The sequence below is a fragment of the Glycine soja genome, chromosome 3 (assembly GCF_004193775.1).
Source record: "Glycine soja cultivar W05 chromosome 3, ASM419377v2, whole genome shotgun sequence".
NCBI classification, from domain to species: Eukaryota; Viridiplantae; Streptophyta; class Magnoliopsida; order Fabales; family Fabaceae; genus Glycine; species Glycine soja.
Window position 1 is genome coordinate 23,340,634 of NC_041004.1, and position 23,748 is coordinate 23,364,381.

Here is a 23,748-nt window from a genome sequence, read left to right on the forward strand (position 1 = left end):
CCATTTTATCAATAAACACAAGTTGAGTTTTATTCAGAAAATTAGAGTTTATCTCTTTTATCTTAGTGAGAGTGATTTTCCTAAGTTCTTGAGTGATTCAAGAACACCCTGGCTATATCAAAGGTCTTTCACATCCTTTGTGTGTTGCCCTCGCCGGAAAGAGTGATTCTTTTCTTCCACCATTTCATCTTCAACCTTGTTCCTTCAAACCACAATTTCCAGAAATCCAATTCTGCCCAGAATTATCTCGTGACCATAGCTCTCATTTTACTCGTTCAAATTAAGTGATTCTTGAGCCTAAATTGAAATTCAAAATGAGACCTTTCACCTCGTTATGGAATCACCTCATTTGGAGCCCTGTAGCTTGAGTTATAACCATTTTTATATTTCTGTTCAGCCACTACTTAACCTACGTTTTTACCATCTCATTCATCCATTTTATGCCAAGATCCACCTTATTAAGACCCAGGAAATTAGCCACTTCCCAAACCCTTGAATCTTGCCAATTTCCCATCCTTTTTCTTAATCAATTTCCGAATTTTCCATCAAGATTTAATCCTAGACGATCCTAAGTCAATCCTTGTGCAATGAAGGTTCATATCATCACGTGTAAAGGTGCTTGGTCTTAGTGGGAAAATTCTGTAAATGTAAGTATTGGACGTAACTCAGGTTGGGGTGAACCAATATATAATTGTGGTGTAATGTATCATTCTCTATTGCTTCTTAATTGTATCCTTCACATATTAATTTTAAGTTTTAAAAATCTTGTTTTTACAAAAGCACGATTTTGATCTTGAATCAAAAGGTTTGTGTACAAAAGATTTTAGCTTTCAGTAGCAGCATTTAGTTTTCATTGATACAGAAACCGGAATTTATCATATCGAGCTTTGTTATTTTCAAATAGAAGTTTTCATAAGCAACATTTAGTTGATAGAAACTTGGAGATTCATTGTTAGCATATTAATCTTATTCAAGTACCTGAGAAGGAAAAGTCTTACTTCTAACGAAACTTCTAAGAAAAAATCAAAAGCAAGTTTTGTTTGTGCACAAAAGGTCTAGTCAGATTGTGCGTTATTATCAATTCTATTATAGTGACCAACTAATTCACTTCAATTTACTACTTAGTGACTTGTTATGTCATGAAAGAGCATGAGGGAAAACTATGAGTTTTGTTGTTAGATAAATTGTGTTTATTAATCTCTCACTGTTCAGAATAGTTGATGAAGGATTAAAAACATAATTTACTAAAAAAATGTGATTATCTTGTAAAACTTTTTAATGACTTGATAAGTTAATAGATTATGTTATGTCATCAATTAATGTTGTTCTTTAACAATATGGACTAAAAGTGATAATATAAAAAAGTTTAAGGACTTTAACCGATAAAAGTTTAGATTAAAGAATAATAACATAAATTAAAAAAAATTAAGGATTAAAAAGATAATAATAGACCCTATTATTTATCTAATAAAATATTTTTTTTTTGTTACTTAATTTATACATCTAATACATATAAATGATAAAAAAAAAATTGTTTTGAAAAATTGAAAATGATAATAATTATATTCTGTCCATTTTGTGCATTAAGATGTAAAGTTAGAGAAGAAAAATTATATAATGATAATGTAAAATAATTTTACATTATCATCAAATCATAATTCACGATATGATAAATTTATTCTTTTATAATAACAATCTTTAAAATCATATCAATAATGATTTATGATTAAATAACTTATCTTATAAGTGAATATCACATTAAATTCTTAAATTAATAATATCATACAAACTAGTCAAATTTGGCACCTTTGTTTTAAACCAAAAAAAAAAATATATTCCATCATTTTCCACCAATCAAAACATACTGATAATGTTAGCATGCAAAAGGCTTGACAAGCTTGCGCCAATAGCTTGTCATCATTTCTCCTATTTGCCTATTTTTTTCATGGACCACACTACTCCCCACTTGCAACCATTTTCAACAATTTAAATATGGGAAACATTAAGATATATTCCTTCAATTCTACTCTTCAACAAACAAAAGAATTCGAATGTTCAAGAAGACCCATGTTTTCTATATATTCTCTCTCTCTCTTCACCATTGCTAGGACAATGTAATTAAGATGTTCCTATATATATTGAAATATTAGACGATCGAATAATGTTCAAAGGGTGCATACTCTTGTACGCCACATTAAAATAAGTGTTTCTTCTTCTCAAGTTGCACACAGTAATCTGCACTCTTTCTCAGCATGATATCTATATGATCCATTCCCCTTTATTTTTTTTTATCACCAAAAGTAGTATAAACCATTATACCATGACTGGAAAGCTAGCTCAAGTAAGTATAACTAACTTGCTTTCTCTCCTTCAATTTCTTCCATTTTTAATTCAATTTTCTTACCAAATTTTTATTGACATGAATGAATTTTTACATATATAATTTCCTTAGTTCACGTGGCCTGCATTAGTGGCTAATGAGATACTCAACAAGCGACTGGGAAGCAGCAATTTTATAGCAGATTTTCCAAGCAACACAGAACCCTTATTGAGTCATGATCAGTCATCTCTGAGCTCTAAAACTATGCTTAATGATCAGAAGGATACACAAAAAAACAAGTAAGAAGAAAAACACCGTCAAATATAAAAAGCCCTAATTGAGTTCCATCATACTCTGGGTTGTATTCTATTATTATTAAGTTTCTGACATAATTAATAATTTTTCTTCAATCATTAAAGGATTTTTGTCAGCACATGGAACGTAGGTGGGATTGCCCCAGATGAAGGACTGAATATGGAGGATTTGTTGGAGACACGCAACAATTCCTATGACATCTATGTACTTGGGTATGAATTCACCTTCTCTTGATAATAATAATAATCATTAATATCATGCACGTAGTAGTTATTATTTTCAACTGTTTGTTCGCAATCCAGGTTTCAAGAAATTGTGCCTCTAAAAGCATCCAATGTGTTGGGGTATCAAAACAGTAAGATTTCCACCAAGTGGAATTCCATAATCAGAGAAGCTCTGAACAAGAACAACACGCATGTACTTCACAGTTTCAAATTAGATGAAGAAGGTGATGATAAAAAGGGTATTTATTGCAATAATAAGGAATTAGGAAATAATAATAATAATAATAATCCAGGTCTGCAAGGCCCACAAGATTTCGAATGTATCATTAGCAAGCAAATGGTTGGTATATTGATATCAGTATGGGCTAAGAGAGACCTTCGTCCATTCATTCAACATCCAAGTGTCTGTTGCGTCGGATGTGGCATCATGGGATGCTTAGGGAACAAGGTGACATATTCATATTCATTACATTAATTATAGCACTTCAATTCAACATTCATCATATCCATCTATTTTAAAATTAATTGATAAGCTAACGGGAAGTTTATAAGTTATAAATTAGGAGTTGAAAAACTGAATGCTTATAATTGGTTATCTAGGAATAAGTCCTTTTTAATTAATTTTGTACTTGATTAAATTGATCTTTTCTTAATTTTACCACTATGGTTGAATTAATTTGCAGGGTTCTGTATCTGTGAGATTTGTGTTACATGAAACAAGCTTTTGCTTTGTGTGTGGTCACCTAGCTTCTGGTGGGAGAGAGGGAGACGAGAAGCATAGAAACTCTAATGTTGCTGAAATATTTTCACGGACAAGCTTTCCTAGAAGAGGACCTATGCTTGATTTGCCGAGAAAGATTCTTGATCACGAGTAAGAAATTACATTAATTTGTTATCCAACCGATCAACCTCAATAATTGCTTTTTTGGCTTATTTTAATAACTATTTGGTTGCTTTCCCAACAAATCATAAAAAGAAAGTGCAATATTGAATTTTTTTTTGTTTTTTTGTTTTTTATGGCTGTTAATGCAAAGAATTAGCCACTTGCTAGTTGAAAACATCACCATATATTTGCAAGTCTTCAACTCTGAATTTTTCTTCTCACCATATTAGTTCGAATTTAAAATATTTATCATTTATCATTTGATTGATGATTAATCTTTATTAAAAAATTTAATTCTTTTTAATAAAGTCATTTCTTTTAATTATATTTTTTTATCTGCAAGACTCAAATTCAAATTACTATTCAATCAATTGAATGATTTGTTGATCTCCGCCTGAGTTTGTCGTACTAGACATTGAAGGCCGCCAAAACACTTAAATATTATTCTTTGTTGGTTTTTATGTTTGAAACTAAATTATTCTCTTAAATCAATCAACTTTGAGAATATGTGACGAATTTGTTCTGCTATAGTGGGACAGTGTGAGTTAATTAACTAATGAAAAAGTTTCAAAAAGGTTCCAAATAGAATAAAACACATCATAAAGAGATACATTTGAACGGAACAGTTTTCAGATATAGAAATATAATTAAAGTGGCAAAACCATTGACCTCTTTTAATTACTTAGTATTCAAATAGAATTTACTTTCTGCCGACTTTTAACCATTTGATTACTCGATATTCAAATTGAATTTACTTTTAATTACTTTTACTTTGACATACATACATGTTGCATTTTTTAACCATTTAATTAATTAATCACAGCCCTGTCTTGTGCAGACACGTAATATTGCTTGGAGATTTAAATTACAGAATTTCTCTACCGGAAGAAACAACACGCTTACTTGTTGAAAACGAAGACTGGGATTCCCTACTAGAATATGATCAGGTGTTTATAAATAAATAAATAAATAAATAAATAAATAATACTCATATTTACGTATGTACGTGAGAGACGAGAAGAGTGAATCATGATCATATAACTATATAAATAATTAAGATTATTTTAGTTAAATTTAATCTTAATTACTCAATTTAATTATATGATTAAGGTTACATCTTCTTATATTCTCACCTTGATACCTTCTTTTATACGTACTCTCCATCTCTATGCATCTATATACACAGGTGTGTATGTGTGCATAAACACGTGTATATGTATATATGTAATATTTTTGGAAGAGGAAAAAAGAAAATATCTTGGAATTTTTAGTATATTCTCTAACATGAATTGAATGAAAATGAAGCTAATGATGGAGCTAATGAGGGGAAATATGTTAAAAGGATGGCATGAAGGAGCAATCAAATTTGCCCCAACCTACAAGTATTGTCCAAATTCAGACCTGTACTATGGATGTTGTTATCACGGCAAAAAGGCAGCGAAGAAGCGAGCACCTGCATGGTAAGACACGTGCATAAATATTTACTATTACATCTTATTTTTAACTGTTCATTTTTTTTTTCTGTGTATAATGACGATGATCCAACTTAGGTCTTCAAAGTATACCACTCAAACCCACTACTAGACCAACACTCTAGTGATGTTCATGTGATCTTAATAAGTATATAGCTTAATTTTTCAAGCATTAATGTGATTAATCGTATGATTAAGATTAATTAACTTTAAGTAACTTTTCTCACTCATTTGAAAAAGGTCCCCTTATTAATTAGATATACATCACACGACAACGTACTTTTAAGAATGATTGACTTCTTATATATATTTTGGTTTTCTTAATTTTAGGTGTGACAGAATTATATGGTTCGGCAACGGTTTAAAGCAAATTCAATACGCTAGATGTGAATCAAAACTATCGGATCACAGGCCCGTCAAGGCATTGTTTATAGCACAAGTGAGGGTTTCATCAGCAGCACTAAGAAGCTTTCAAAACTTGTTTCTATCAGAGAGATTTGAACAAATTGAAACTCCCTTTGAAGTTTCCCCCACCTATGAGTTTGTGTGTAAAAAGCAATCAAGTTTCCGGTTGTGAATCTTTAATTAGTGTTTCTTATGTACATACATGTTTAGTTAGACGACGTCTGAATTAAAATTGTACAAGTTAAAGAAGAAATTCATGATCAGAAGGAAATTGTAGCAGGTGACAGATGATTAGCTCTTTTGCTGATGAGAGGAATACAGTGAATTTGATTGTTTCTGTATTAAATCATCAGATAGAAGGTGGAAAATATGTCATTGAACATTAAATCTGCAATCTCATATATATATATATATATATATATATATATATATATATATATATATATATATATATATATATATATATATATTTGCAAAGCCAATCCCGTACAATATTAATTATCTTGTTTTTGATGATTCATCTCTTCAATCCACTGTTGGTAGATAGATGGATTCCTTAACCATGCTAACATTTTGTTAGGAGAGATTAAATTCACTTCAGCAATCTTATGTCATTCGGTTATGTGAATACCTTGTTTTTATATATGACAACAATAAGAATTTCAATCTGCACCAGTCTAGATATAGGTCAAAGTTTCTGTTAGGGCTAGCATTGAACATAGGCTGAAGGGGCGATGGTCTAAGACCTAGAGGTGAGGGAGGGTTAAAAAAAATTAAATAACTTTGAAGAGAAAAAAGTAATTAATTAATTTTTTGGTCATTCATGTTGAAAAAGTTGCCTTAATTTGTGGACCCCTAGCCCACTTTAGATGGGGCCTCTTTGGGGGTTGCAACTTGCATGAATTGCAACCTCAAGGGTGGTGATTTATTTTCACATTAATTATTGATATGATTAAATTAAAATATATAAGTAAAGGACAACCCTCTCCGTATAAATCAATTTTATAGGGCTGAATTAAGTTCAAACTTACATTGTAAGATGATTTTAGAATTCAGAGCCTATCCTAGTAGATATATTATCGGGTCTCCTGCATTTGACATACTTTAGGATGGAAGTCTTAGGTGTGAGGGAGAATGTTGGAAAGCCTCATTAATTTACAAACCCCTTAGCCTGCCTTAGATGCAATCTCTTTGGGGGTTGTCTAAATTCATTCTATTTAGGGTTAAGATAGACCCCTATATACCCACATTCTAAGAATTCATTTGCTTGACTTCTAAATTTGAATAATTAGCACTTAGCAATTTATGTTTCTAAAACTCAATGCTTCTCAATTTAATAGTTTTTTTTTCATCTTGTTAATCATTCAGTTATAATGGGTCACACATTTACTTTTCAATTTTTCTTGTGTAGTACAAAGTTTGATGATTATTCATTGTTGTTATAAAAATTCGTTGATTACTCATTGTATTTTTAAAGAAAGAGAGAGTATTGAGATAATATTAAAATTATAATTTATGCATTTATTGCAAAAAGAGTATCCTTCAAATTTCTGTTTTATTTGGACTAGAAGTGAAATAAGGAGGAAAAAAGAAAAAATGAAAAAAAATAAAAGAGAAATAAGGTGGAAAAGATTCATGTGTAATAAGAAGGAAAATAGTGAAAAACATTTCTCTTTACTTGTTTGGATGAGTAAAATAAAGTGAAGAGATAAATAAACTATATGAAAAACATTTGCATATTTAATGGCATGTTATAAAAAAAACTTAAATATGTTTTTGGTCCTTGATATATACTCGTTTTTGGCATCTGGTCCCTAATAAATTTTTCCTTCTACTGTCATTCTGCTCCTACGAACAACGTTCGCGATCATCACAAGTATCAACCACACGATACAAAATTGCAAGGGTGAGTTCATTATAAAAAGAACCAATGTTAATTCCAAATAATCACAATTAATAAGAAAACATAAGCAAACATCACGAGCTTACACAACATTCATTATTCAACACCCACATTCAACAATTATTCATCATTCACATTCAACAATTATTCATCATCCATCCATGGATCCAATAAAGACTGCTCAGAATGATGCATGCACCTGACCTCAACTCTCAGATGCAATGCGGTATGTACCGTATCCAATACCAAGAAAATAGCCCTAAGCATGTCTACACGACACCTCACTTAGGAAATCATGCAGTATTTTTTGAGGCCACCCATTCGTGCACCGTAACTCCCCTCCCCCCTAGGTGATCAACCTGGGGTCACAAGAAGTTCCCTACTAGGTGACACACCCCCTAGTACAAAGTACATACTGCCACAGTTTATACTATTTCCCGTGTCATATGAGGTATGAAACATGGGCACCATCAAGTACAATGACCATGGATGAATTAAAGCTCCTAAGCATCCCCTCAGAAATGTTTAGATTCTTTAACCACTTTAGTTTCCCACACAAGGAACGTCCAACAAGGTCAATGCACCCCCCCATGGACATACACAACATACGACGTATGAACGTGGACACCATCAAGTACAATGACCATGGATGAATTAAAGCTCCTAAGCATCCCCTTGGAAATGCTTAGATTCTTTAACCACTCTATTTTCCCACAAAAGGGACATCCGACAAGGCCAATGCACCCCCCACGAACATACACAACATGCACATGTCAATGCATTTCCAACATCATCAACATTCCATTTCAATGTCTTTCTCAACATAAACATCATTCCATTTCAATGACATCACCAATAACCACAACAACCTCATTCCATATTGACATAACCATCAATAATAACATCAATTCATGTTGACATGATCACCATTAACAATGTCATCTCAAATCAATATCATCGTAAATATCAACATCACCACATATCAATTAAAGTCACCAATAGCAACATCAACAATAAGTCGCATTCTGCATATAAATATATTTTTCATGCATGAGGTTCACACTCCCCAGGTCTTCAAACAACACAAGTTTAATAAACAATAATGTTATTCATCAACAATAGATATATCGCATCCCATTCGTTAAAAATATATTTTTTCTTGAAAACCGACATTCACATCAATACCAAATGTATCGCATCCCATTAGTTAAAAACGTAGTTTTCTTGAAAGAAAATCAGCATGCAACAGGGACAGGCAAATATTCTCATAGCTAGGTTCTCTGACCCTAACTATGGTGTCAAAATGGTAAATTTTATAATAACTCCCCTCACCTATGGTGAGCTCTCTGTCAGTTCCTCTTTGCGTTACTCAGAGGTCTCTCTCGTTCACGCTTGTTCCTCCAAACGCAAGTCTCTATATACCAAAACAAAGGAATTTCAACATAGGTTTCAAAAACTAGGTCAAAGGCAATATTTGGGGTCAAAATGCCACTATCAAAACATAAAGGGTTGAGGGGTATTTCAAGTTCTACAGAAAAGAAACATCTTTTTTAAATTTCGATCACGCCAATGTGACCGGGGTTTAGTGAATGCCGCAAAAATAACCTCAATGTTATAAAAAGATAACTTTTACAATGTCTCATTCTCTAGAGTTTTTCAAAGGAAGTGTAAAAACACCCTATTACAGTACGTACCCAACACATAAGAGACACTAAGAGGAACTCAAACTAACTAGGAGAAGGTTTAGAAGTCAAGATTACCTCAGAGAAACTATGAAATGGAGGATTGAAGGATTTTCTCCACCGAATCCTTGAGGAGGATTCTGAGGATTCTGCTCCGATTATAGTGTTCCTCTTGGTGTGAGGGTTCAACGGCAAGTAATGGCAGCTCACGGCGGCCACCGGTGGTCTTGGGTGGTGAAAAATGAGGTTTTAGGGTTTGGGTGGCGTTTTTGGAGAAGAGGAGAGTGAAAATCGTGTTTTTCACGCTGATGACGTATTTATAACTTGAAAATTTCACTTAGCGGGCCTGTCGCGCTAAGCCAAAGTCCACTTCTTGCGCTTAGCGCAGCCCCCTCTGCACTAGGGCTCGCTTCGCGCACCTTTGGGCCGCTCAACGCAATTTCCCTCGATTGGAATTGCGCTTAGCGCGCCATTCTCGCTTTGAGGGAGACCAGAATTTATTATTTTGAAAATCCCAATGGTCAAACTATAGAAACATATCTTAGGGATATCCAGACAAAATTTTAAGATGATCCAACAGGTAACGAATCCGATATCGCGATTTCATTGAACTAGGTTATGGTAAAATCTAAAATCTCATACTTTCAACTTAGCTCAACAAAATTCCACATAATTCAACATCCATATCAAGAAATTCACACATGACTAGTTCAAGGCATACTTCAACTCATTCAAGTCTATCATATAGTCAAATAACACAATAAATAAAATTAAACATCGATTTATAACTTATAATATCTCAGGGTGTTACATTTGCAGCACCTACACTAAGTCATTTTTTTTTACTTTTTTTTAAAATAAAAAAAAATCTTACATGTAATCCCACTTAGACAAAGATTATATGTAGCACCACACATGGCATGCCTGCGTGACCGGTTAACAGTCACGTAAGCAGTTAACAGATCAAATTAACTTCAGGGACCTCAGATAAAACTTTTAAAATATTAGGGACCCGATTCGAAGGAAAAATTAATTAGAGGTCAGATGACAAAATCGGATATATATCAAGTACCAAAAATATATTTAAGCCTAAAAAAATTATTTAATTTTTTACATAATTAAAACAAAAACATTTCAATAGTAGATTTTCTTAAAATAAATGATAAGACCTAAACCTTGAAATTAAAACATTAACTTTTTATTCACTTTATTTTTTGTTTACTGAATTAACTTTTTTTTCACTTAATTTAATAAAACTTATTATAAATTTATGTATCTATTTTTTTATGAAATATATTTACATTTTATAATACTTGTTATATATAAGAGGGCATTATATATTGAATACTCTAATGGATGACTTGTGCTCTTTAATGGTTAAAGATCAAGGCACCGACCAACGATGTCGATATCAGAAAATGATGCTCCTTCCATGATGTAAGGAAACAAACTCTCTGATATTGGGAAACCAATTACTCTTTAGTGCTAGTCAATATTAATATCATTCTCAAAATCCCAAGGCAGAAGAACACTCTCAAATGCTCTAGTCATAGGCAATCCTCAGGCGATCATCTGGAGGTTTCTTGTGACCGGAACATAATCTAAGACCCATATTACCCTAACTTGAAACTCCCTATCACAGAAATTATTATATAGTACATGATTATCATGATTTCAATTAATATGCACATATCATATAATTAATGTACATATTACATATTGCATGAAGATATATTAGTGTTGAAGATCTCACATCAACTAGTGATATGACTTAATTAAAATATATAATTTACCGAGACAACCTTCATTTTATAAATAAGTTTTACGGGAACAACTTTCTTTCAAATTCTAAGATGGTATCAAAATATATCCTAACGACTGTTATTGTGTCTATCGAGCCACCTGCTATCAAGTTGTTATCAGACCACCAGTATATGTTTAATCCTGCAAAATTTTATGTTCGAGATGTCTAGCCTTTGGTGTGAGTCAGGGCCGGCTTAAGGCCCAAGCAGCCCAAGCAAGGGCTTTAGGCCCCAAAAAAAAAGCCCCAAAATTTTTTTTAGTACTAATATACCTCAAAAAAAAATATTGTAAAATAAATTTTAATTAAAATATTATGAGTGACTATTAATGTTTTTGGTACCTTAAGTAACAATTAATAAGCAACCACTCTTCACCAATATCATAGCTTTATTTAGAAAAAAAGAGATTTAATAGTTAATAGTTAAAGAAATCTAAAAATTTTCTTTTATTTCTCTTCTCTTTATTTTCTTCCTATGCAATTCTAATTCTTTCTTCTTTTCTCATTCTCTCATACTTCTCTCTATCTTCTCACATGCTTCTTCAATTTACTTGATTATTCTTTCACTTTAAAGATATTTTTGGTTTTTTATTTAGTGTTAAGAAATTAAAGTTACTAGATTGTACACTTTTGAAAGAGAAATGCCTAAACCGTAAAAAATCTTTGAAACATGATAATTTGTTGGATGCTGATGGATTAGATTTATTTTTAGAATTAAATATATTAAAGGGAATTATAGGATTAGAAAATGATAAACCAATTGACATTCTTAATTATATAAAAGGAATAAATTCTTTTCCAAATGCGTATATAGCTTATAGAATAATGTTAATAATACCAGTATCAGTTGCTTCAGCTGAAAGGATTTTTTTAAAGCTAAAAATAATATATAAAAACTTACTTAAGATCAACAATGTCTCAACAAAGATTGAATGGATTGACGTTATTGTCTATTGAAAAAGAAATGTTAAATGAAATTAATTATGATAATTTAATCGATAATTTTGCATCACAAAAAGTCTAAAAAATTAATTTTAAATAAAACAATGATAATTTTAATAAACTATTTTATAAGTAAATAAAATATCTTATTCTTAAATTTGCTTTAGGCCTCTCAAATCCTTGAGCCGTCCATGATACGAGTGTTATATATATGTAGAGGATAACCTTCGTTTTATAAAATAATTTTGTAAGATTAAGTTAAACCTGTCATCCTTATCCCACATATTCTAAAAATTAGTCAAAAATATAAATACGTAATTATTGAGCCATGCAATAATTTCTCTACCACTATGCCGACCATGGGTTGCATTTTAAAACTTCAAGCGGGCATGCTGCTCACTCTAATTAATTTAGCAAATAAAACTTTTAAATCGTTAAGATTGGACTAATGATGAGGGATTTAGATAAATAATTGCTCGTAATTTCAAACATAACCGCCTTCTAAAATAACCAATTAAACTTTTCTATATATGTAGTTTATGCGAACTTAAAATTCGAATATACTGGAGGATTCCAGCTGTATGATATTATAAAATATAAAAGAAAATTGTGCATTAAAAATTGAAAGACGATCAAGTATAAGCCAATTATTGAGCAAGTTTGTTACTACAGTCTACAGGTAATGACATAAGTTTTTGTGTTTGATAGGAAGTGGGAGCATCATCCTCTTGTCCTCATTGCATGAAAAAAAATAGCAAATTCAGATAATTTTTTTTACATGATATGAAGCAAATGCTAAATCTATATTTTATTAGAGATATCATTTTATAAAGGAATATTATATTCATAAACAATAAAATTATATAACAACAGATCAATATTTCTATTTCTTTTCTCTATTACATTTCTGATCTTATTCTACATTTATCTCTCTTCTCTCCCTATCTTTCTCTTACTTGTTAAATGAGCTGTATAAAACATTATTTAAATAAAATTTCTCTTTTATAAATGCAACTTGTGAGAGAAAAAATAAATAGAATTTATACGTATGTTTCCGGCAGATATTGTTTGAGGCGTGCAGTCTTTCAACACAAAACTAATAAAATAAAAGCTTCTGTTATGGAGTTTTATAATAATACCATATTTCTTGAATTCCATTCGATGGGAATATAGATTCTTAAACTAAATCTAATACAAAACACCGCCACTAATCCTATTGCTGTTAGTTGCAACTTGTTTGTTAAATACTTTAGTTTATAAAACATGTTCCTAGATAGAAAACCGACTTTCCTTTATGTATAAATCAATGCAGATTTATGGTTAAATGTTTTTTATATCCTTATTAATTGTCAAGTTCCAGTCAAATAAGGACGTATAATATTTCTTAGAACATCAAATACTCTCTTATTATATGTTGTTGAATTTAAAAAAACTATCTACGTGTTGATGTTTAAATAGAGAACTTGCTCACAACCATTCGCGAAACCCGATCTAAATTTTTTTTATATTTTCTCATTGTGAAGGTTTAAATGGGAACTAACAAATTGAACCTTAAAATGTTGCGTGTCAATTCACTAATTCTTAAGGTTTAATTAATCCTTTGATTAGTATATATTTTTATTATTTTATTTATTTTATTTTCTATATATGTGTATATTTAAAAATTCTTGATTTTTATCTTATATACGAACAATTCATTTTACGTTTTAGTCCTCTTCCATTTTGCACTGGTTTTACATTGCTAAAAAACTAATAATAAAGACTAAAATGTAAAAAAAAAAAAAAATGCTCCTATATAAATTAAAATGTAAAGTTTATAGTTACAAGTACTAAAACGAAAAATTGTCACATATTCGTACATGTAAGAACCAAATAATTAATTAAATCAAATTGTATGATATTCATTGTGCCAATTTGAGCGGCTAGTAATTTTAACATATTGGTTATTAACTATTTTAATCGTTTGCTTCCTAAATTTAATATTACCTCTGATTTTTTTATAAGAAATAAGTGATAGTGTATTTTACTTAATTCTTATAATAAAAAAGATCAGAAAGAGTATTATGTTATGATCAATTTGATTCTAAATGTTTATTATCAAAATTTCAAAATAAAAACACTCCTTGCAATTACATATATGACATAAAAGTCATTAATAACTATTTTAAGTACACAACTAACTTAAAGGAAAGTTAGTAAATCTTTAAATTTTACTTAGGTAATATTTAGTCTCATACTTTGCAAAAATATAGTAGAGTCAAAGCTTATGATTGACCAAATTTTTTTTTTGGCTTAATATTACTTTAAAGTTAAAGTTAAATAATATTTTAAAAATAAAGTAGAAGTTGGTTGGTGATTTTTAATTTTTTAGTCTTAAATTTCATATTAAGCTAAAAGTTGTTTAGTAAAAAATTTAAATTTATTTAAAGTTAATTGCCTCACTTAATGAAATAGTGCATTGATGAAAACAAAAAAAAATATTATGTAAAAGTAATTAAATTAACATAAAATTATTTTAATAATAAATATATATATATATATATATATATATATAAACTTTGAAATATATAATTTAAAAATTTTAATTTTGAAAATATAAGAAATTAGATGAAATTTTTTTAAAAAAATTGTATAATATTAAAAAATATTTTAAAATTTTATGACTTAAATATATGTTGGGTCCCGATAAATTAGTGAATTTTTTTTGGATCCCTAAGAAAGTTTTTCTTTACTTTGAATTTCCAATAAAAAAAAAATTTTGTTTTTTTTCTTGTTATCTTGTTTTATTCCTTCATATATATATATATATATATATATATATATATATATATATATATATATATATATATATATTTTGTATGAGTCCTTATAATATTTTTTCATTTTGTATTAGTCTCTTTTAAAAAATATTTGATAGAAACTAATAACAAATAGAAGTATTTACAAATTTTAGGGACTCAAATCAAAAAATAAATATATATGAAAGACTAAAAAAGTAAGAAAGATCAAAAACAAATTTTTTGTTTTATTTGGAACTTATTGTAATAAAAAAAATTATTAGAGATCCAAAACAAAATTTGCTAATTTATCAGGGACTTAAAACATATTTAAGTGAAATTTTATTATTTGTATTATTGTTAATAAAACATCTTTTAAAATACAAATTAAAAAACTGAAATATATCAATATATATATATATATATATATATATATATATATATATATATATATATATAATTCTATTAACGTTTTTTTTACAGAACAATTCTATTAACTTGAAAACTTAACAATTTGACTATATATTATATCTATTATATACAGTATTTAATGTTATTGGAAAATCAATTTTACCAATAATATATTAAATATGATATTTATTATATACACTATTAGAATTTATACATTTAACATTACACGGTTAACATCAGTTATTAAAAAAATTAATGTTAATAAAAACACGGTGGTATTTTCGTAAACAATTTAAGTTAAGTAACATCGGTTTTATACAAAACCGATATTAACGAGACTGGTTAACATCAGTTTTTTAAAAACCGATGTTAACATGATATCATTAACATCGGTTTTCTTTAAAAATCCGATGTTGATATACATAAATTAAAACCCAAAACATTTTTCCCCTCGCGCGCTTAGTATCGCAAACATAGCCTTCCTCTTCTCCCTTTCACCCGCAAGACCTGTGACTGTCGTTTGTGACCTGGGACCGCCATCTCCTCGTTACCATCATCGCCGTTCGCGATTGTCGTTGGGGTTTGTGACTGCCGCTAAGTGGAGCATCCTCTGTTGGAGTCCGACATCAACACAAGGTACGTGTTTTGCTTGTTTTCTCATTTTTGTGAGTTTTTGCAAACCCTTTAATTTTCACCTGAGTGCTCTGTCTCAACTCCGCCGTTCGCGGGTGGCACCATGACAGGGAGCCAGTTATCAGTGACAGTGACTATTATTCGTGTTCCCCAAACCCTTTTCACCTGAGTGCTCATGGCCAGTCTCGCTCCCATTAACGGCCAGCCTCGCTTTAGGTGGCCACTCTCGAAAGGTTAGTATTCGTTTTCGATCTGGATGCATGTTTTGTTCATTGTTTATGCCTATTTTTTGTGTTTTACTGTTGAAAGAAACATAGATTATTAGAGAAAGGAACAATACTAGTGTTTATACGTATTGATTTTGTTCTTTTATTGAGATTATTAGATAAAGGCACAATGCTAGTGTTTTTAGAGATTATTGAAATGAGAAACAAGACAGGCACCAAATCTGGCTTTGCAACTGATTCTGCTGCCTCACCAGAACTCATTCCAAACACTAACAACTTATTTGTAGGCTTGCTTCTATTTGCATAAAATACTACGTATTCAAATTTTTTTTATTGTAGCTGTTTACTTGGCCACTGCAATGTGCTGCAAATTGACTACTGGAAGTTAGAAAAAGTTGTAGAGTGCAAACTTCAAGGGATGGGCTACAATCCATTTTTGTTTTAAAAAAATAAGATGTTCTGATGGCAGAGCCAGAAGAAATTTAGTTCGATCGTCTTCATTCTATTTTTGTTTTCGATTGCTATTCTTAGTTCAGCGACTGCTCGAGATTCAACTAGAGTAAAGTCTTCAGTCCTGAGGGTCATGATGGGGTTTCCTTTGTTCTAAGAATTAAATTATTACTGCCATAATTAACTTCCTGGAGTATACAATTCCCCTATAAATAAAAGGTTATATTGTAACTAAGAAGTAGTTGACAAAGTGGTTCTTGGATTATTCATAGGTGAAGAAAATAGAATCATCATAACAGAACAATGATTGTTTGATTGCACTGTTAGAGTCAAGAGTGCTTCATTTTTCTTTGGACTAAGCTAGTTTTGCTGGTTTAAACCTTGCCTAATCAAAGCCTATGCCTTAAAATATATTTTTCTTTCTATAGAGTAGCTAAATCAAAGGCAAAGTGAGAAGCAAAATCCCTGCATTCACAAATCCGAATTAAACTTCATTATAAGGATTTATAGAAAAACAGGATGAGGAGACCAAAGGGATTGAAGCTGTGTCAGAAATCAAAATAGGTTATCACCAATGGTGATCAGGTCTAACAAAAGAGGTTAATCACCTTCAATGTAGTGACTGATAAACTAAAGTTCCAATTTTCGTTACGAGAAGTTCTAAGTTTAGTATACGACCATATTTTATTAAAAAATTATCTTTGAACGAGGAGACTTGCGAGAAAAAAAAAAAAAAAAAACCTATCCAGCTGAAGTATATAAATCAATTTATGGGAAAAATTCAATTTCTTTTACTTTCCTATATTTTCCCCTAAAGATACTTAGAAAAATTTATCGAAACACGATCAAAGTCTTTATTTTCACAAAATCTCTAATCTATTATTGGAGGTATTGATCCCATAGTACAAGAATATGAGAGAAATAGAAGATAATTAAGAATAGCTACAATCATAAAAATATTATTAACCTAAATAATATCTCCCTGTTTTATGAGAACATTATGTAATCTAGTATAAAAACATAAATAAAGAATAAATAAATTTTAATCACTTCGAACAAGTTTAATACATTAAACCTAAGTTTTGTGGATAAGGCTTCCAAAAGGAGAACACATGTATAGACTAGTATGCAATATCTCTCAATGTAGATTGTAGAAGATAGTGAATGGTGGAAATTCTTATTGATGATGCACAGGATTGTGAATTGTGCAGAATTTTCCTTTAGCATATGTAATATCACAGATGGTGTTTCAGGCATAATGTGTTATGACCGAGGTTAGGGGGATCAGATTGATGATATAGCTGCTGTGAAGGCCCAAACTGGAGAATCTAGCAGGCCCAAAAGGAATGTGGTAGCACCATAGAAATGGACTGATTATGTGTCTTACAAGTAGATATATTATTGAGTTGGTTCTAGAAAGAATTGATTAGAATTCTAATAGGAAGGATCTATTATGTATAAACAGCATGGGCAGATGGTTATATATTCTTGTAAATGCATTTTATCAATTAATGAGAATTAAGTCCATTTCTATCTAATTACTCTTTCTTCTTTAGGAGGCCTATTCTGTCCTCAAATTCAAAATTCATTACACATCATGGCGTTCACCCAAAATATCCATAACAAGAAGCTTAATTAATATGTTGATGTTGTCTTTCAATTTGCATAATCAACTACGTTGTTTCTACTCAACCCAGATGTTATGATCTGCTTGAGTATAAGTAGATCACTAAAGAAGGGGGTGGGGGGGAAGGTCCTAGGTTCCTAGCATTTTATTTTCTAGGAAATGACAAAGAAGAAAATGTTATTTTCAAGTACTAAAGATAATACAGTGTAAGGTGGCTTGATATCATACTCGAGTGAGACTTAGTTTGTGAAAATTTTATGAACTAACTTGAAACAAAAACCTTTTAGGAGTATCTTGCTTGACATATAACCTTAAAATGTAATTTTCAGGCCAATTTGGAGAAGTATATCAACCAACTTCTTAACTTCATTCAAAAAGTTGTTGATCTTTAATCCCACTTTGAATCGAAGTTGCATAACTATCTTGTGCTTATAGCATAGTTTCAATCTGTGTAATCAAAGTTAAAATGAATGAAGCTTCTATAAATTAAAATGTTAAAATGAATTGAGCTTCTATAAATTAAAATTAATCTATGCATCTAAGCTTTTGTAGAATCTCTCTTATCTACTTCTACACAAAAAAAAAGATATGAAGTAGTTGATTATAACTTAAGGTGAGAAGCACAATTTAGTTTACTTTTTTTTTTTCTCCTATTAGTTACTTAAGAAAAAATTTATCCAAGCATGACTATAGTTAGCTATAGTTTTGTAGAGTGAGAGTATTACTATTTTAGGCAGGATTGGGAAGTCTTTGAAGGAGTTGCACATGGTGATTGTTAACCACCATGGTATCTCAATCTGAAAATGTTCCTTGAAATGACATGGAACTTATGAGCAGTAAATCAGCAAAATTCTCATTTCTTGGTCCTTGACATGTGAAATAATGCTTCGAGAATATTTGCATAAAGCCATTGAACATGAAGTTCTTTCTCAAAAAAAAATGTTTGTGGGAATAAAGAATATATTAATTAGATTTAATGGATGAAATCAAGTTTCTATTTTCTGTCCAACTAATGCAGGTAATTTTTGTAATATCAAATTTTTTTTAATTGCAAAGCTCTAAGGTGGTTTCCTTTGATTTCTTTGCTTCCCCTATAGATCTATACTTCACTTTGATGTGTTTAGTCCTTCCATTTTGAATAGGATTATTTGTTATAACAAAAGCTGACTTGTTTCCCATTTAAATAACAGTCAATGCATTTTGAATTTGGCAAACATCTAATAAAATCTTCCTTAGACAAATGTTCTTGTAGCACTCTTTCACAGTTTAAATCAGATCATTGTCTAACTTTTGTGCAGTTTCAGAAAATTGAAAAGGTTTTTGCTTCTCCTTTTAAGTTTCTAAAAATTTGAACTTCCCATCCTGACTGTCAGAGGCTGCAGTTTTCGAAGGTCTGGAATAAGGAGGTTATTGGCTGCCCCATGTATGTGTTGAGTCCTTTGATAAATCCCTTGTATATAAACTGAATAAAGCAATTTATGGACTCAAACTTAAGCCACTTTATTGAAGTTTGGGTTCACTGACAGCAAATGTGACCCTTCTTTATTCATTTAAAAAGCTTCCTCTACCACTACCTACAATTTAGTATATGTATTATCAGTGGAAATTCATCTGCACTGGTGCAAAAGTTAGTTCAGCAACTCATTGCTTCATTTTCTCTCGAGCAGTTGGGCTCTTTTATTTTTTGGGGACTGAGGTTCATTCATTATCCAAAATGAGTTCCATTTCTAACAAATATCCCTAAGCTTAGCATTTTGCTAGTTCAAAACAAAAAACACAGAAACATCAGTTATCAAGACATCCTACACTCCCATCTTTGAATGCTGCCACTTAGGCTCCTACTGCTAATATTGATGATACATATTTGCCTACATTCACAAGGTGGCTTGTCTGCACTTCATGAAACCCTGTTGTAGCATACTGCAAAATCAATTAGGAGACATTAGTCCTATCCATTTCTTAATTATTGGATTACATAATATGCTTCAATGCTAGTGAGGTTATGTCCACAACACTAATTGTTTGTGCAATTATTAATTTTGTTCATTAAATTTCTATTCGAGGTTTTCCCTATTTAGTGGTACTGTGTTTTGTGGCTGATGACAGGATGGGAGAACTTGTATAAAACATAGCTTAATACCATTTCATTTCATTGATTTAGTGTTGCTTGAAGAAACAAAAGGACAACTTAGCACTTGAACGGGAAGAAAAAATCCCTCTGGTTGAAGTGATTGGTTGGACTTTTGGTGTTATCTTTCGGAAAGGAGAGGTAAGACAGAAGTTTGGTTTTTCTGAGCATTTTTTATGTATTTATTAAAATCTAAATTGTGATCAATGCTGCTTGATTGAGTTGTGATATGTACAATATATATGTAACTGAAACAAAGTTGTCAAATGAAGTTGTTGGAAAGCAATTGGATGAAGATAGTGGTTGTTGGCTGAGGTGCAAATGGTCAGGATGCCCTTACTGCCAAAGCACACATGATTTTTTTTATAAAAGATGGTTAAGAAAACAATTTAGACAAATATGATACTTAAGAAACATAACTGAAAATAAATAACACACCAAAAGAGATTGTGTGTAACTTTCAGTATCCACATGAGCAGAATATAATAGTTCTGAACCTCCACATTAAAATGAAAATTTACTAGTCTATTTTAATATTTGAGTTTGTCAGCACAACACCCCTTTGATTACTCATGGCAATCACCAGCCAGTTTATGCTTCTGTGCATCAATAACAACATGTAGCATTGAGTTGAACCTGAACCATTTTCTAACATTGCCATATGTATGCTAGTTAGACTTATTGATATCTGTTTGATGATTGATGTAGGTGGTCATTGAGTTATTTTTTAGTGCCTTGGAGGAAAGAAACAAATTGCTACCTGAGACAATATCTAACGGCACCAAGATTTGGGATATTCTGCTTCTAGAAGGTTTGTGCCACCACATCCTTACTTTAGAGTGTTTTTGCTGTGTTTTTGGTTGGTTATTCTGCCTTGTTTGGTTATTTCTCATGCTGTGTTTTTGCTGTTTCTTATGTGTCTATTGTTGTTGCATATTGTTCTGCCTCTTCTACCTCTTTAGTTGCTTCAGAGTGTTCTATATTCTGTTAACATTTACAAGTTTTAATTGCATTCTCTTGTTCTACATTTGATGCCTGAAAAGCATCACATTTTTATTATCTCCTCCACTGATTTGATCACAATTAAAGGCAATTGTTTCCGGTTCAGCATGGTAACTACCAACAAGAATATCTTTCTCAGATTCAGCATTTTCAACCATCATTCTTCTGGAAATTTTTGACACCCCCACCCCCCAATTCTAAGTTTATGGTTCAGACTAGGAACACAAACTTGAATAGCAGCTAGAACCAAGAACTTCTAAAATCAGTAAAGCAAATAAAAAGGAAAGACATGCCAACTGTACATCAAATTAAAGAACTCTCATTAATATTTTCCCACTAAGATCTAATTTATACACTGAAACACCCCATACTGCATCTTGTGACTACAAGAACAACTTCCATAATTAAAAACAAAATAGATTTAAACACAAATTCCTCAAATCAACAACCAAAGGTTTTTACTTGCACAAGGTAGAGTGAGCCTCCACTAAACTCCACAACACAAGAGAAGCAAAAACCAACCAACACAAGACATGGCCAATTTTTTTGGTTAAGATGTTTAGAATTCATTCGTATTAGGAATGAATTCTATGGAAGTAACTCAATAGTAGCTTTTGCAGCCAAGAAAATTGATTTTGAGTAAGAACTATAAGACCTATTTGTTTTTCAAACAAGGTCAGCAATGCTGGAAAACAAATTGCCAAGTTGGACCCACCTGGCACCAGAAAGTTCCACTTGATAGTAGAAAGTTCTACAGCCAGCTTTTGCTCCCGAATAGCTTTCTTTAAGGATGTAAGATATACATAGTTTTAGCATAATCTGTTTAAGCTCCACCAATAAAAACAAGACACTGATCATAAAACACTTACCTAGTTGTTTCGAGAACCTACCATAAACTACAGTTACTTCTCTGCTCCTTCTCAAGGTTTCCAAGAGAACTAAATCACAAGTATAACAAGAGTATTAAATCACATTGTTGAAAAATTAAGGAATGAAGCAGCTTGGCAATAAAACTGTAGTTACTTCTCTTATAAAAGTCAAATTTTGAAACTGTTTCACTTATTCACATTGTATGACTGTCCTCACTACTCTGTCTACTACTTACAAATGTTCGTTACCAATTAATGTTTTTATTATTTGTTCACTGCCATTAAAGACAACTGATATTTGAAATACAAATTGTGTTCATGATGAGAGAACCTTAGATTCCCATTTGAGACTGAATGCGATGATTCTTGTGGACAGTTTGCATTAATCATTGTATTCAATCTTGAATTGTTCGCTTGGACAGTTTGGGGAGACTAATATTTTTATGGTAGATTCATGCGTTAAGGTTAACATTATTTTGTTTAATTTGATGAAATTTTGGTACGATGCATTTCTAGTTGTTCTCTGAGTGCATACTTGATTATCAAAAAATTAATTTTACCGATTTCATGTTGTGTACTTGGAGACCAATGCGAAATGCTGCCGAAATTTTGTCAAATTACACGAAATGGAATTAACCCTGACATATGAAGCTACCATAAAAGACAGTCTTCCCGAATGGGATAAGGCCACACCTATAATAAAAAAAGTAAGATTTTCATGCATCGAATAACTTTGTGAGTATCACAGAGTTATTACTTAGATGGATCGAAGTTGGATGAATGAAAGTCGCATCAGCCCATAATATGAGGAAGGTATTAAGCAGTTCTTGCAATTTGCTTCAGAAAGAGGTCGACCGAATGAAGATGGAAAATATTATTGTCCTTGCATCAATTGTTTGAATGGAAGACGACAAATACTGGACGACATACGGGAGCATCTATTGTGTGATGGGATTAAGAAGAATTACACGACGTGGATATGGCATGGTGAACTGACATACATGCAGAGTGAGTCCCAATCTGAACCATTTGATGTAGAAATAGGAGATCGCTTGGAGGATATGATTCGTGACCTTGGACAAGAGTCTTTTCAGCAAGCACATGCTCCTATGAATGAAGGATTTCAAAGTGAGTCAAAGAAGCCTTTGTATACGGGGTGCAAGAATTCCTTGACGCTGTTGTCGGTGATGTTAAGTCTGGTTAATGTCAAGGCCAGATATGGGTGGAGTGACAAAAGCTTTACTTCACTGCTTCAAGTAGTACACGATATACTTCCAGAGGAAAACGTATTGCCTAAAAGTTACTATCAGGCGAAGAAGATACTGTGTCTGATGGGTATGGAGTATCAGAAGATTCATGCTTTCCCAAATGATTACATACTGTACAGGCATGAATTTGAAGAAATGTCCAAATGCCCTAGGTGTGGGGCGTCACGGTACAAGGTGAAGGATGATGAGGACTGTAGTTCTGATGAAAACTCAAAGAAGGGCCCTCCAGCGAAGGTGTTGTGGTATCTTCCCATCATTCCAAGGTTTAAGCGTCTTTTTGATAATGAGGACGACGCAAAAGACCTTACCTGACATGCAAATAGGAGAAACTTTGATGGAATGGTCCGTCATCCGGCTGATTGCTCCTAGTGGAAGAAGATTAATGGTTTGTATCCGAATTTCGGCAAAG

The 23,748-nt window shown here is 31.5% G+C and overlaps 1 protein-coding gene across 3 annotated transcripts; it reads left to right on the forward strand.

The window, feature by feature from the left end:
• Window positions 1-2,041: 2,041 nt before the first annotated feature.
• Window positions 2,042-6,006, forward strand: LOC114406310 (type IV inositol polyphosphate 5-phosphatase 9-like). 3 transcript variants are annotated; one of them, XM_028368983.1, is made up of 9 exons: window positions 2,042-2,341; window positions 2,453-2,619; window positions 2,740-2,847; window positions 2,938-3,083; window positions 3,153-3,307; window positions 3,543-3,730; window positions 4,566-4,689; window positions 5,048-5,202; window positions 5,545-6,006. In XM_028368983.1, exons 1-9 carry the CDS (start codon window positions 2,264-2,266, stop codon window positions 5,789-5,791), a joined length of 1,368 nt encoding a protein of 455 aa, XP_028224784.1. In that variant the 5' UTR covers window positions 2,042-2,263; the 3' UTR covers window positions 5,792-6,006. The 3 variants fall into 3 exon arrangements, with proteins under 3 accessions (XP_028224784.1, XP_028224782.1, XP_028224783.1); XM_028368981.1 differs by having other exon boundaries at window positions 2,938-3,307; XM_028368982.1 differs by having other exon boundaries at window positions 2,938-3,307; window positions 4,581-4,689.
• The last annotated feature ends 17,742 nt before the right edge of the window (window positions 6,007-23,748 follow it).

Bases quoted from the DNA above. Each gene is read 5' to 3' on its own strand.
- LOC114406310 (XM_028368981.1), top strand. From the start codon at position 2,264: ATGATCCATTCCCCTTTATTTTTTTTTATCACCAAAAGTAGTATAAAC. The intron at 2,848-2,937 runs GTATGAATTCAC...TTCGCAATCCAG, and splicing joins TATGACATCTATGTACTTGG to GTTTCAAGAAATTGTGCCTC. The intron at 3,308-3,542 runs GTGACATATTCA...ATTAATTTGCAG, and splicing joins TGGGATGCTTAGGGAACAAG to GGTTCTGTATCTGTGAGATT.